The 14,534-nt window shown below is 44.2% G+C and overlaps 1 protein-coding gene across 1 annotated transcript; it reads right to left on the minus strand.

Moving 5' to 3' along the window:
- Positions 1-10,517: 10,517 nt before the first annotated feature.
- LOC308295751 (26S proteasome non-ATPase regulatory subunit 11A-like) lies at positions 10,518-11,735 on the minus strand (the record flags this gene model as incomplete). The annotated part of the gene is made up of 1 exon (XM_080738799.1): positions 10,518-11,735. The coding sequence occupies one exon, from the start codon at positions 11,733-11,735 to the stop codon at positions 10,518-10,520; it is 1,218 nt and encodes a 405-aa protein (XP_080594925.1).
- Between the last annotated feature and the right edge of the window lie 2,799 nt (positions 11,736-14,534).

Consider the following 14,534-nt stretch of genomic DNA (forward strand, 5'->3'; position numbering starts at 1 on the left):
ACTAAAACTCTTAACTGTGTTTTCAAAACCACCGTTGACTAACTGCATCAGCAGTCAATTTAAAGCAAATTCATTCTCCTCAGAATTAACAGGGAGAACACATGATGAAAAGAATAAGACTCGGCGACGAAAACTACGACGAAAAATGTTCCATGACTACCTTTTTTTCACAGATGAAAGCTAAACCGAAACTTTACCAAGGGTAAAGTCATTTACGCCGCCGCCAAAGCCCGCCAAAATAAATTTGTGTCGACAAAAAATGCTCAACTGCAGATTTAGTCGACTAAAATTGTATATTTAGTCGACTAAAACTAGACAAAAAATGTCTAAACCAAATCCAAATCTGATGTCAAAATCAACACTGGTCTACTGGGATGCTAGTGTAAAAGCCACATTACCTTCTAAATGAAGAGCAAGCATGCAGATGAGAAAGGCCACAACAGCTGATTTCATGATGATGGACATGATGAGAGAGAAGCTTCTTCAAGTGTTCTGCTGGTTTATTCTGTTGATTCTGTGATGAAAGCTCTCATATTTATACTGTATTGTATATCTCAACCTCCACCCACCCAAACACTCAGGACATGATCTCATTTTCTCTCGCAGAAGTAGAGAGACACATGGGTTTTTCCCAAGTGCCCTCCTGAAACCCCTTTCCCTTTTCATGAAAACGGGTCATTTTCTTGAAATGGTATTACACTAAAGCCGGTCGTTTTTTTGGGGGCTTTTTTTCTTTTTTCTTGTTTATAGTAGAGCGATACAGGAAACAGGGAGACAGAGGCTGCATTAGAGCCTATAAATAGGCTAATAAGCCTCTTGAATGTGATTGTTTCCAAACACATTGAGGCAGCGGATATTGTGAAATACCGTAAGATGTCGCCAACCAATCATCAAGGACGATGATGCACTAAAGAAGAAGAAGAGACAGTGAAACACTGACAGCAGCTCAGTAGTTGTATTAATAATAATTACTGTAGCTTATTGTCTGCTCAGCCGTTTGCTGGGCAGGTGTGTGTGTGTGTGTGTGTGTGTGTGTGTGTGTGTGTGTGTGTGTGTGTGTGTGTGTGTGTGTGTGTGTGTGTGTGTGTGTGTGTGTGTGTGTTTTGTTATTTCATGCACAACAGGGCAAAACAATACGTCTAGAGTTGATTGTAGGAGTGACATTTACTTGTCGTCACTTTCGGGCAGAAACCTCATATCTCCAAGTTTCAAATGTGTATGTTTTTTTTTCTTCGCAAAGTAAAGCCCTGCTTCACCATACAAGACTGCTGCACAAAACTAGTGAAAATAGCCGATCTGCTTGATCGTCTATTTTCACTAGCTTTAAATCATTTTAAAGTGATAAATACCAGTAAGATTCCCTAATCGGGAGATAAGCGACCACCAGGTCGGCAAAATAAATTAATGTACATGGTTAACAATATAATCAGTTAAATCTTCAAAGTAACTAGTAACTAAAGTTTTCAAATAAACGTAGTGGAGTAAAAGTGCAATATTTGCCTCTGAGATGTAGTGGAGTAGAAGTAAAAGTATTGGAAATTGGAAATACTCAAGTAAAGTACAAATACCTCCAAATTGTACAGTACTTCAGTAAATGTTCTTAGTTACTTCACACCACTGACAGTCAGTGTCAAATGACTGCACTGGTGTGTACAGGATGGATGTGGTATTTGGTTAAGTGTAGTGTGGTAAGTGGTTTTAGTGTGGTATGGTTTTAGCGTGGTGTTCTATGGTTTATGGTTTAGTGTAGTGTGGTGTGGTTTGGACTGACACAGCAGTCGTCTCTGTCAGTGTTTTTGTTCCAGCAGGGTAAGCAAAAAGCAGAACTGGTGAAAAACAAGCTTGCCAAAACTCCACAGGCACAACAGAACATAAAATGCAAACTTTACAAGTTCAGAAATCTAATAAAGATAATGGTAAAAAATAAATAAAACTACAATAATACACATGTGCTTGAACTGACTGACAACAAAAGGCTAGAGAGATTTAACGGGGTCATCCCTATGAATACCAGAAAACTCGCCCTCTTTCAAAGTCGCCCCAAACTCGTTCCCAACGGGTCTGTGGCCTTAAGCTAGATGCAGATTAGACTAAAATCTAATCTGTGCTTCTGGGGGTCCCTGGAACAAAAACGTTTGCAATAGGGGTCCATCCGTGGAACAAAATATTTTGAGATGGGGGTCCACGGCCAAAAACACATTTTGGGGGTCCTTAACCACTGATAGGCACATTCTACAAATGTCTTCTAAATCATAACAATTTTCTGAAAAAAACGTATGTTGCCATCAGTGTTTCTCAAACTTTGTCATGTGAAGGACCCCCAGAATGATATGTATTTGGCCCACGGACCCCCATCACAAAATATTTTGTTCCAGGGACCCCCAGAAGCAAATATTGATTTTAGTCTATTCTGCATCTAGCTTAAGGCCACAGACCCGTTGGGAAACGAGTTTGGGGCGACTTTGAAAGAGGGCGACTTATCTGGCTACCATCCCTACAGGTATATGTTCTCCAGGTTCTATGTCCCCGGGGTTCTATGTTGCCCGGGTTCTATATGTTCCCCACCTTAAGGTTAGGGTTAGGTAAGCAGGGAATTAGAACCTGGGGAACATAGAACCTGGGGAACATAGAACCTGGGGAACATGGAACCTGGGGAACATAGAACCTGGGGAACATAGATACACCCCCGAGTCCCGATTGAACCAGTCAATTGTCATGAAAGGCCAGACCTAGACAGTGTGATCTGTGTGGACACACTGTTAACTGGTTGTAATAACAACCTCGAAGTTATAGGGAAATATTACTAAAGATCCTAAACAAAGAAAATGTTACAATATCCTAATACATACATTTTAACCCCTTTGTTATTTAAAAATAGCAGATGTCAAGCACGCAATCTTGTAAATCTGTAATTTTCAAAAACATTTTCAGATGGCTGTCCGCAGCCACCGCCTAGGTATATCAATTTGGGGGTTCTTGGCATGAAAACGTTTGAGAACAACTGCTCTATGGCTGGATGCAAATAGGAAGGAGAGGATGTCCGCACACTGGTTAGTCGCTCCCAGGAGTAGTTATTTATTTATAAAAAATAAAATCATGACAACGTTTCGACCCCCTTCGGGGTCTTCATCAGGTCTGAGTGAGTCACTCTCCTTCCTATGTAGACCTAAGTATTTTTTTTCCAGCACCCGGTACTACTTTGTTTGGGATGTGCGTGCTTCTCTTTGAACTGGATGCAAATGTAAACAGCCTGAGAGAGCTTGTAGATCTGCCATTTTCTTTTGCAACACAAAACACAAAGTATAAAGTACTGTAACTAGGGCTTAAGAAGTGGTTAATCACACTAATCGATTTAGTCGTTTATAGAAAAATCCATTCAAATGTATCTGCGTCAATTCGTTGCTATAAGAAATGGAACAAATTCTCGATTTATTTTTTATTGATTGAAAAAGTGATCGACGGAATCATACAGTAGCGAATAATATCATAGAATGTCGCAGCCGTAGTAGAATCATCATGCACCAGGAAAAAAGTCAGTTAAAATGAAAGCTGTGCTGCCGTCTGTTTCCTCTAACTATTCCCTGTCAAAACCACATTGTTCTATTAATATAATGTCCTTTTCACAGAACTGCATGACGTCTTGGTCGGGCAGAAACCTCATAGGCATGACCTCATGTCCAAAAACTTCGATATGCTGATGACATTGGTCACTTCTCTTTGGATAAGAAAAGAGAAGTGACCTTCCTTTCACTATTGTGTCTGTCTACTGTGGAAAGACGATTAGGAAACACAGGATTTCATTTTCCTTTTCCTTTGAGCAAGCACTGACACAAGAAGAGTGTCCTCTGGATTATGGCGGAGGAGGGTGAACTCAAGGGAGTCTGGGTTCAAAGGTTGTAACTTTGGACGCGCACACACACACACACACACACACACACACACACACACACACACACACACACACACACACACACACACACACACACACACACACACACACACACACACACACACACACACACACTCTCTCTGGACCATTTCAACACCCCGCAAAGCCACCTGAAAAGCATAAACTAACTAGAAGCAGTGCTCTTCCGAGCACAGGTCTCCACCAGGCCACACAAATCGGCCTGTTATAGCGCCACCATGAGGCTGATTTAAAAAATGTGGGGCAGAGGTTCTGAATTAGCATCCAGGGAGTGTGTGTGCTCAGTTTGGCAGCGATCGGGCCAACGGCGCCGGAGATTAGCTGGTAACAACCAGGCCACACAAATCGGCCTGTTATAGCGCCACCATGAGGCTAATTTGAAAAATGTGGGGCAGAGGTTCTAGATTGGCATCCAGGGAGTGTGTGTGCTCAGTTTGGCAGCGATCGGGCCAACGGTGACTGAGATTAGCTGCTCACAAACTGCGAGGACGCACGGACGGACGGACGCACGGACGGACGGACGCACGGACGGACGGACGGACGGACGGACGGAGGGGAAAACATACTCTCCCTCAGCCTTCGGCTGGTGGAGACAATAAAGGTTACACCTAACGTACTGTTAAAAGTTATAGATTTTCACAGCCACACCTTCCCTGCCTATAGACTATAGTCCATTGGTTCTCAAACGTTTTAATTTCAAGGACTCCCATGTCACAAATGTCACCCAAAATCATGTAGGCACCCCCAACCCACAGATTGAGAACCACTGGTCTAGCCTATATATATGCTTATAATGTCTCAAAACAGATTCTCTAAATGAAACGGAACAAAACAGAGAGAGAGCACTGTTTTTCATTAGACGATGGGTTCCAAGATTGAGGGAGTCTTACTGGTAGGCATATTACCGTATGTCTAGACATTAGTCCAGTAAAAATAAAGCTGAGGTTGGAAAAAATTGTGTTATTTAGTTTTTCAACTGATTCTGACAGGAAATTAGGTCTACTAGCCAGGATAAAAAATCTACCATAATCTGCTCACTGCAAATACCCACAGTGGCCAAATCAAGTTGGGCTCCCATCGACTTTCTATACAGGAGGAAAATACCCAGAAAAAAAATCTGCTTTAAGCAGGATGTGATGGGTCTAACTAGGGGTTTGTCATGATGCTGAATCCATTGCATTTGTTTTGCACAAAAAACATTCATTTAAACTAAATAACACAATTTTTTCCAACCTGAGTGGATTTTTTTCCTAGAATTACTAGACTACATAGCAAGCTATAACTATCTCATCAGCTGGGATTGTTATCGGGTGCGCATGGTCTTATCTCCAGACAGTGGTGGACAGGCCTAAGTTTTCTTGAGTAGGCCTATACTGCCCTTTTTGTTATAGTATTTGTTTTTTGGCTTTCAGAAACAGGGGTTTATCTGTGTGAAAGTTTAAAGTCAAAAGACTTAAAAGTGAGTGTGATAATGATCTGTCATTCCTTCAGGCGGGGAATTCACACACCTCCGACCCATGCCTGTTTGTTTGTTTGTTTGTCTGTTCTTTTTCCACAGGATGGTCTGACGGAGTCCTTGAAGCCCTAGCAGTGGTGGAAAAAGTACTCACATGTTGTACTTAAGTAAAAGTATCAATACTGCACTGTAGATGTACTCTGTTAGGGTGCCCTCTCGCCCTCAGACCAAAATACCTATGAGTGGAATCCGCGTTCTGCCAATGCATTTCAATGAGAAGGGAGCGTTTTTTGCAGAAATCCTCTGCTGGCATGAAACCGCTTCACTCTCATTGAAATGCAATGGCGGAACGCGGATTCCACTCTCATAGGTATTTGGGTGTGAGGGCACCCTTACAAGTAAAAGTCCAGCTATTTTCAAATAGCCAAGGTATAAAATGGGGCTAAAGTGGTCAATGCATTTTTTTTTATAATAGCCTATTCTAATTTTTATCTGCAGTAATTAGTAAGTAGTATTAGCAGTAATAAGTAATTAGCAACTAAAGTTTTCAAAAATTGTAGTGGAGTAAAAGTACAATATTTGGATCCGAGATGTAGTGGAGTAGAAAAAGTATTGAAAATTGGAAATACTCAAGTTAAGTACAAATAGCTCAAAAGTGTACTTAAGTACATTACTTAAGTAAAGGTACTTAGTTACTTTACACCACTGTAGCCTAGTAAACTTGACTCCTCCCATCTTCTGTAAGAGTCTGGCTATGAAGCCATGGCCAGGCCAGCTATGAAGTCATCCAAACCCAGATCCATTTCCTGCCGTCACTGGCGGGTGCAAAACCTTTATGTCTACTATAATACTCCCACTGTTACTTTTCGGGAAATAAAAAGGAAAAAAAAGGAAGCATGATATTTTCATGCAATGTTTTTCAGGAAGACGAGATTAACCCCTTCAAGACCTGAGGCCGACTCTAAATCCTAACAGTTTTCTGAAAAATCAAACCTCGGTTCGAAGTGAAGCGGTGAACTTTTATTCTATGTGTTCTAGAGTTATGAACTCTGTGATCGATACATTCTTTATATTCTGAATGAATTAATGATTTCATCTGGAGGGCCGAATTGTCATGTGAAGCTTGACCAATCCTCAAAGTATCCAATCATCAGACAGGGACGGACACTACACACATACGTACGGACGTACGGACGTACGTACGGACGGACGGACGGACGGACGGACGGACGGACGGACGGGACAGGACAGGACAGATAAAACCTGTTCATTCTGGACTGGTATGACCATATATGGACATGGGACACACATTTTGTTTTTGAAAAATCCTATTCATTCTGGACTGATATTCTGGACGTAAGGGACAGATAAAACCTGTTCATTCTGGACTGGAATGACCATATATGGACATGAGGTGACAGACATTTTGTTTTTGATAAAACCTGTTCATTCTGGACTGGGATGACCTTATATGGACATGAAACACACATTTTGTTTTTTAAAAAACCTGTTCATTCTGGACTGAAATGACCATATATGGGCGTGGGACACACAAAGCCACTCATTGGAAGCGGCTTTCACCGCTTCAAAAACGTGGTTGCCAACACACTATAGTTCTGGGGAAACTTTATTCCGGATAAACCTTTCCGCTACTATTGGAAATTGATGGAAAGTGACGTCACTGATCCTGATTGTAGTTGAGATGCATTTGGAATTCAACCAGTCCTCCAGCTAGCACCACTCCTCAAATGCTTTTCCTTCAATTTCCAACGGCATCTGATCAGGGACGTGCTGGCCATTGGGAAAAGCGGGACAACTCCCGAACGGCCGGTTCATTCCCGGCCGGTCCAGGCCGGCCATTAGGAAAAATAAATAAATAAAGTGTCTGCCTTCGTTCCATTTTGGGGGCTATGCGGCCAACAAAGTAAATCGTCACTGTCGGACAGAAAACCTCATATCTCCAAGTTTTAAATGTGTACATTTTTTTCGCAAAGCAAAGCCCTGCTTCATCGTACAAGGCTGTCGCACAAAAGTAGTGAAAACAGCCGATCTACAGGCACACAACGCCTCGCACTGCGAGGCGTTGTGAGCTTGTAGATCGGCTGTTTTCACTAGATTAAATCATTTTAAAAATGGTTTTGGACGTACAAGGTTTCCACCCGACAATGACGAAATATAACCCATGTCATTGGCCCACTGGCTTGTCACTTGTCATGATCTGAAATGGCAAATCTTTGAGTAGCAGCAGCGCTATAGAGAGATCTCTCTCTATAGCGCGCAATGAGGGCCTCTACAACTCTTTTTCCTGGGCTGAATCAGGGGCCCAGCATGTCCCTGGATCTGATTCACAAAAAGGTTTTTATCTAGTGGTGAAAATAAAGTTCCCCCAGAACTACAGTGTGTTGCCCTTCCCTACTGATTCCCACTCCCATTTATTTTATTTTATTTATTTATTTATTTGTCAGGGACAAAGCACATTAATCAACATGTCAGTTTTCACATCAATGTAAATGAGCCAGAGTTAGCCATGAGCTAATTTTCATCTGTAGTCCCTGGGCAGGCTGTACAAAAGTGATGGATTGGAGTCCATCACATTGTTTCCCTATTGATGCATTGATTCCCTATTGATTCCCATTCCCGTTGATTCCATCAATTTCCAATGGCAGCGGAAAAGTTACCCTAGTAATCAATAAAGTTACGTCATTCACAATTAAAGTAGGTGACACTGTGATAGAAAGAAAAAAACACATCTGCTACCTGGGTTGCATCCTGGAGGCTAACCTATCCAGTGAAAAAATGACTACCAAGGTAATCAAAAAAGTCAACCAACGAATTTGTTTCTTGCAAAGGGTTGCCCCGCTGATCAATATTAAATCTCGAAAGACACTAGGAGGTGCTCTTATTGGGCCCCTCATTGAATGATTACAGAGTCCTTGTCTGGTATCGCGACGCCCCAGCTGCCTTAAAGTTAAAGGTCCAAACAGCCCAGAACAAACTAATTAGGGTTGTGCTTGGTCTTCCACCTCAGACCCACCTTACCGATCATCACCACGAAAGCGTGGGGTGGCTCAAAGTAGCTGACAGAGTACAGCATCTTGCAATGGGCCTGGTGTACAAGATTCACTACACCTCCAAGATACCCATGTACCTGGCAAACTACTTCTTAAAGGTCAAGGATGTTCACGATCACAACACCAGAGGCAGCTCCACTAATCATCATCAACGTAGATTTAACACTAAACAAGGCTCTAACTCGTTCTCCTGCTATCAACATGTGGAACGCCCTTCCACAAGCCTTAAAGGAGAGCAAATCCCTAGCCTCCTTCAAAATTGGTATGAAAAGTCACCTTCAGACAGCTGCTACCCGTGACTTGTAAATAGACTAAGCCCCCATGCTCCCCCCCCCCTTTTCTTTTTTTCTGCCTTTGTATTTGATGTTATACTTTTGAAACTGATATAAAGTACTATGTTCTATCCGTCTGTCTTTCAATGTTATATGAGATACTTAAAGTGTGGTTCCTGTGGAAATAAGCCTCTGCTTTCTAGGATCTCCTTTTAGTTGACCTTGTACCAGTGATTTGTACTGTCATGAAACTGTACTTTTTTCTATTGCAAACTTCTAATAAATTCTTCAATCAATCAATCAATCAATCAATCAATTGATGATGAAAGTTACATCATTTTTGAGGAGTTACCCTGCCATTTCCAATGGCAGCGGGAAAAAAAGTCTATAAAAGGTTACAGGTTACCCTAGAAGTCTATAAAGTTTCCCTATAGAACTATAATGTGTTGCCCTGTCAGGCAACCACACTAAAAATATAGCGGGATCAGATTAAGGGGGAGATCAAAGGAAAATTGGACAGATCGAGAACCAGATCAAACTGAAAAGGAACAGAGAAAGGAAGGCTGTTTGTCTGTTCCTTTTTTTGTTTGTTACAATTAGCCAATGAGGGCCTTTGAACTCAACCTGTCTGTATTTGGCACCAATTGCACCAAGAGGGAGCAATGTGCCGATCACCCTAACTTGCGCACTCTGCTGGCGCACCAGTAAGCCATATTTGGCTATGAGTGCACAAGACACTGTTCTGTTCTGTTCCAAGTTCATGGAGGAAGTTTTATCCAATGAGAAAGCAGCATTATCATGATGTCACCTTTATGCAGCTTCCTTATTGGCTAAAAAGCAGTTTATGCTGCTTCTCCATTGGCTATAAAGCTACTCTATAGAGTAACCCCATTGACTTGAATGGGAAAATGGCGTATCTGTCGCCAAGTGTTATTTATATCAGGTCGCACTTGTTGATGGTGACATCACCAAGAATGCTGGTCCCTAATTGGCTACGGCAAACAGATACGCCAATGAACGCCGTACTTGCGCTCTCTGCTGGCACAAAAGTAGGCCATACATGGCCACAAGTGCACTACGAGCTATTTGGCACTTCGACAGAGTGCAGTCTATTTTATTTTTTTAAAGTTATTCTGAGGGGTGCCAGCCACTCCAACAACTGACCGTGTGTGTGTATGTCTATCCATATGGTCAAATAGAAATAAAATTCAGCAGAATATGATTCTTGTTTTTAGCATCAGATACAGAATTGCCGCTCAGGAGTCAGGACAGAGTGACAGATTGTCAACTAGGGGTGGACGATATGGAAGAATACAATCTCACAATATTTTTCCAAGCTGTCACGATACATACATGATCTTATCACGATTATTTTTCATGTTGGTTTGTATGGTTATTTTTCAAGTTACTTAACAGTCCAACTACCCACAAGAGGGTAACAAAAACTAAAAGAAAAAGGAGTAACAGACCATTTAGACCAGTGGTCCTCAAAGTGGGGTCCAGGGACTCTCTGGGTTCCTTTTGGGAGGTCTAAATTGACTCTTACAGGTATGTGACTGACAGTATACAAATGAAACCAAATGGACCCGCAAGAGTTAAAGGGGAGACCTTGACATTTTAAAGTTTGAGAACCTAATGATTTAGATTAAAATGCAGGTTTAAATGAGTTCTACAATGGATTCTCTGTATTAACAATTCATCAGATCTCTGAAAAGGCTTATCGTAAAGACATTGCATCGTCTCTCAACGATATTTATCACCATATCGCACAGCCCTATGGTCAACAGTGTCTATGTGAGCTTCTTGGCCTTGTTGTAGAGAGCGTCGACCACTTTGCTCATGTTCAGAATGGTCTCCAGCGCCGCCTTGTACGTCTTGTCCACCAGCGGCTCGTCGAAGATGATCAGCAGACCTTCGCCTTGGTCCAGGATGCCGTGGAACTTCTTGTCCAGGATCATCTGCGACAGCTTCTTCTCCACATCCCCCTTTGAGAGCTTGATGAGGGTGGAGATGTGCGCTATCTGGACCCGGGAGAAGGGCTCGATGACCCGCACGAGGTTCTGCTCGAACAGCTTGTCGTAGAGCTTGGTCAGGTGCGTGCTGATGATGTCGTCACTCAACTCTGCCCGGTACTCCGTCAGCGCCTTCTCGAAGTCGGCCAGGGACCGGTTCTTGCTGGCCTGCGCCACGGCCTTCAGCGCATCGATCTGTCGCCCCGCGTAGCGCAGTGCCAGCTTGCCGCTGATCAGCGCCTGCACGTCCTCCGCTGCGTTGAGCATGATCTTGCAGAGCAGCATGTACTTGAGCGCTGCGATGGCCCGCGGACTGTTGATGGAGTCATAGCCCTCGAAGGCCTCGTAGAAGTACGAGTAGGCCGTCTTCCAGTCCTTCTCCTCGGCCGCGTGGATGATGCCCGACTGCATGTCCAGCCCTGCCTGCAGCTTGGGCGGGCAGAAAATGGCGTTCGCCGTTGCCCGCGCCGCGCTCACTTCTGCCCGGGCCTTGGGCAGGTTGCTCAGGGCGTGGTGGGTCTTGCTCTCCAGCAGCTGCACCTCCGTCAGCAGCGCCTTGTCGTCCATCTTCTTCAACTCCTGCAGCAACTGCGATCCCAGCTGCAGTGCCTCGGTGTATCGCTTGGTGTCCACATAGAGCGAGACCAGGCGGGCCTCCAGCGCCTGCCGCAGGAAGGTCCTCTTCTCCACCTTGGCCCACGCGATGCACTCCAGGCACAGCTCGGCCTCCTGGCCCGTGGCCGCCTCCATGTCCAGCAGCAGGTCCAGCAGTGCGCGCACCATCTGCGCCGCCTTGGCCTTGGAGATGGAGTTGAGGAAGGGACGCACGTACGTCAGCAGGCCGCCGAGCTCCGCCGCCTGGCCCGTCTTGGCCAGCAGGCGGCCCAGCTCCAGGATGCTCTGCTCCTTGACGCGGATCGCCTCCTCGTCGCTCTCCCGGACCTCCCGCTTCACGATCGAGTGTAACCTGTCGATTAGGGCGTTGCAATCGGCCATTGTCTTCCAGTTCCAGTTACGGTAATCTTACTCTTTATAGGCTAATGCCTTATAGGCGTGACGTGAGCACAGATGTAGCACAAACAATTGCCCAAATATGGACTATAGTTCTAGACCATTCTGTATAAACTCGTAATCAATCGGGAAGCAGCATCCGTTGATGTCATTCAATGGGGAAACCCTTGAAAAACACAAGAGTGACGTCATCAAATGTTCTGGGTAAACTCATAGCCAATCAGGAAGCAGCATTCTTTGTGACCCGTCAGCATTATAGAGGAAGCCTGGTGATTTCAATGGGGAGTGGTGCTAGCTTGATGATTGGTCAAGCTTCACATGCCATTTTGGCTATCCAGCCTTTACATAATAGGTAACCACACTCGCAATTTCACAGAATTGCATTTCTAGTTATTGTTGTGGGCTCGCCTGAAAGGCGAGAACACTATGTTATCTTCATTATTTATAGAGTGAGTTCCGTCGCGTGAGTTCTGTTGCAGACTGTACAAAGGCAGGGCTCTTAGCCAATGAGGCACAATTGACGTGTGGAAAATCTAGGAGTGGTGTTAGCTGGAGTATTGGTTGAGCTTCACATTACAGTTAGCACGCTTAGTCACAAGCGAGCCCACACTGTTTCGGAGGAACAGTATCTCTAGTTATTATTAGTGTGGTTGCCCAACAGGGCAACACATTATAGTCCTGGGGAAACTTTATAGACTTGTAGGGTAACTTTTCCGCTGCCATTGGAAATGGCAGGGATAGGGAATCAATAGGGAATCAATGGGAGTGGGAATCAGTAGGGAATTAGTGGGAGTGGGAATCAATAGGGAATCAATTGGTCGAACTTCACATGACAGTTAGCTTACTGTAGATTAGAATATAGTCAGCAACCGTCAGCAACCACACTCGCAATTTCCAATTGCATCTTTCTAGTTGTGGGCTCGCCTGAAAGGTGAGAACACTATCTGGGAGTAGTGTTAGCTGGAGTATTGGTTGAGCTTCACTTGACAGTTAGCACGCTGCTCAATATAGTCACGAGCGAGCCTACACTGTTTCGTAGGAACAGTATTTCTAGTTATTATTGTGGGCTTGCCTGAAAGGCGAGAACACCATGTTATCTTCATTATTTATATAGTGAGTTCTGTCGCTGACAGTACAAAGGCAGGGCCCTTAGCCAATGAGGTGCGGACAATCTGGGAGTGGTGTTAGCTGGAGTATTGGTTGAGCTTCACATGACAGTTAGCACGCTGCAGAATATGGTCACAAACGAGCCCACACTGTTTCGTAGGAACAGTATTTCTAGTTATTATTGCGACCGTCAGGTCGCAGTTACTATCAAAACCTCCACTGGCAGTCAGTCAGTCAGTTAGTCAGTCAGTCACACTTTTCCCCTATGTCTGCCACTGTTGCTCCGATCCATGCCAAACTTTGCACACACACTCCTTGGCTGCAAAACCACAACCTCCACCCCTCATTTCTCACATGGCCCTCTAGCGCCACCATGAGGCAAATTCTTGCAAAACACATTTTTGGACACTGCTCCTACAAAATCAGGCAAAGCGGTACACAGTATCTATACAGTCATGTGATCAACATGCATCTGTCCCATCTAGCGCAACCATCAGGCTGATTTTTGCAAAACACATTTTTGGACACTGCTCCTACATATTAAGGGAAAACAAACAAAGGGTGCTGTTGTCTGGAGAGGGAGAGAGAGACTGGCTTGCCACCCAGTCTTATATAGGGATCCATGGAGTACTGGCCAGGTGCTCCCAATGCACCTAATCTTTATCAGCTCCAATGGGCCGACACCCATAGGCTCTGTGGGAGAAGCACACACAGGAAGTGTGTCCATATATGGACACCACAGGCCCTAGAGGCCAGGCCAAATGGGCCGTAACAGAGGAGAAGTCTTGCCACGTACGACCCATTTGTCAGGAGTTTACGGACATGATGAGCCCTGGCATGGACTCAAATGCCTCCAGTAAACCGGAGATTAGGTTCCTGGCCAGCCGGACCATTTGCTGCATGTCACTTCCTTAATACTCTATCCATGTTTCCTGTCTCTCTCCACTGTAGCTACTGTATAAATACCTATCTGTACCATCAAATGAGGGCTAACAATCTTTGGTGGAAAGTAAAGCGGTGCATTTACTCAAGTCCTGCACTTAAGAAAGAGACACGTCTTTTACTTCCCAAATACTTGCCGATTCTGTATTACTAGCCCTTACCCGTTCAAAGATATGAGCTCGGAAATGATGTGCAGTGTGTGGGTTATGGGATGTGCACTCTGCACAGAGTATATGAGGGATGGAATAACTTTAACTGGTGCTTGCATGATAATATGTAGGAGCATCAATGTAAGAAATAGGGCCAGACAACCCCCCCCCCCCCCCCCCCCCGGCCTTCCTGCCTGCACACACACACACACACACACACACACACACACACACACACACACACACACACACACACACACACACACACACACACACACACACACACACACACAGCTGGTTAAACATGTTGCCTCATGCTAGATGCAGAATAGATATGCCTCATGCTAAATGCAGAATAGATATAGATACACCATAAAAATGCTAATATACAGCATATGATTTGTGAAAGTGACAAACGGGCTTCACAGTTATGTCAGGTGTGTTCATATGCTAATGGTGATGCGATTTCAGATCAATTGCTCCAGCCACTGAGGAGAAACGCTGTGACAGACAGACTGACAGACAGACAGACAGACAGACAGACAGACAGACAGACAGACATTCTGAAAATGATATGTTTGATAGA

This window comes from Nannobrachium achirus, assembly GCF_963921795.1.
Source record: "Nannobrachium achirus genome assembly, chromosome: 12".
In the NCBI taxonomy this organism is placed as follows: Eukaryota; Metazoa; Chordata; class Actinopteri; order Myctophiformes; family Myctophidae; genus Nannobrachium; species Nannobrachium achirus.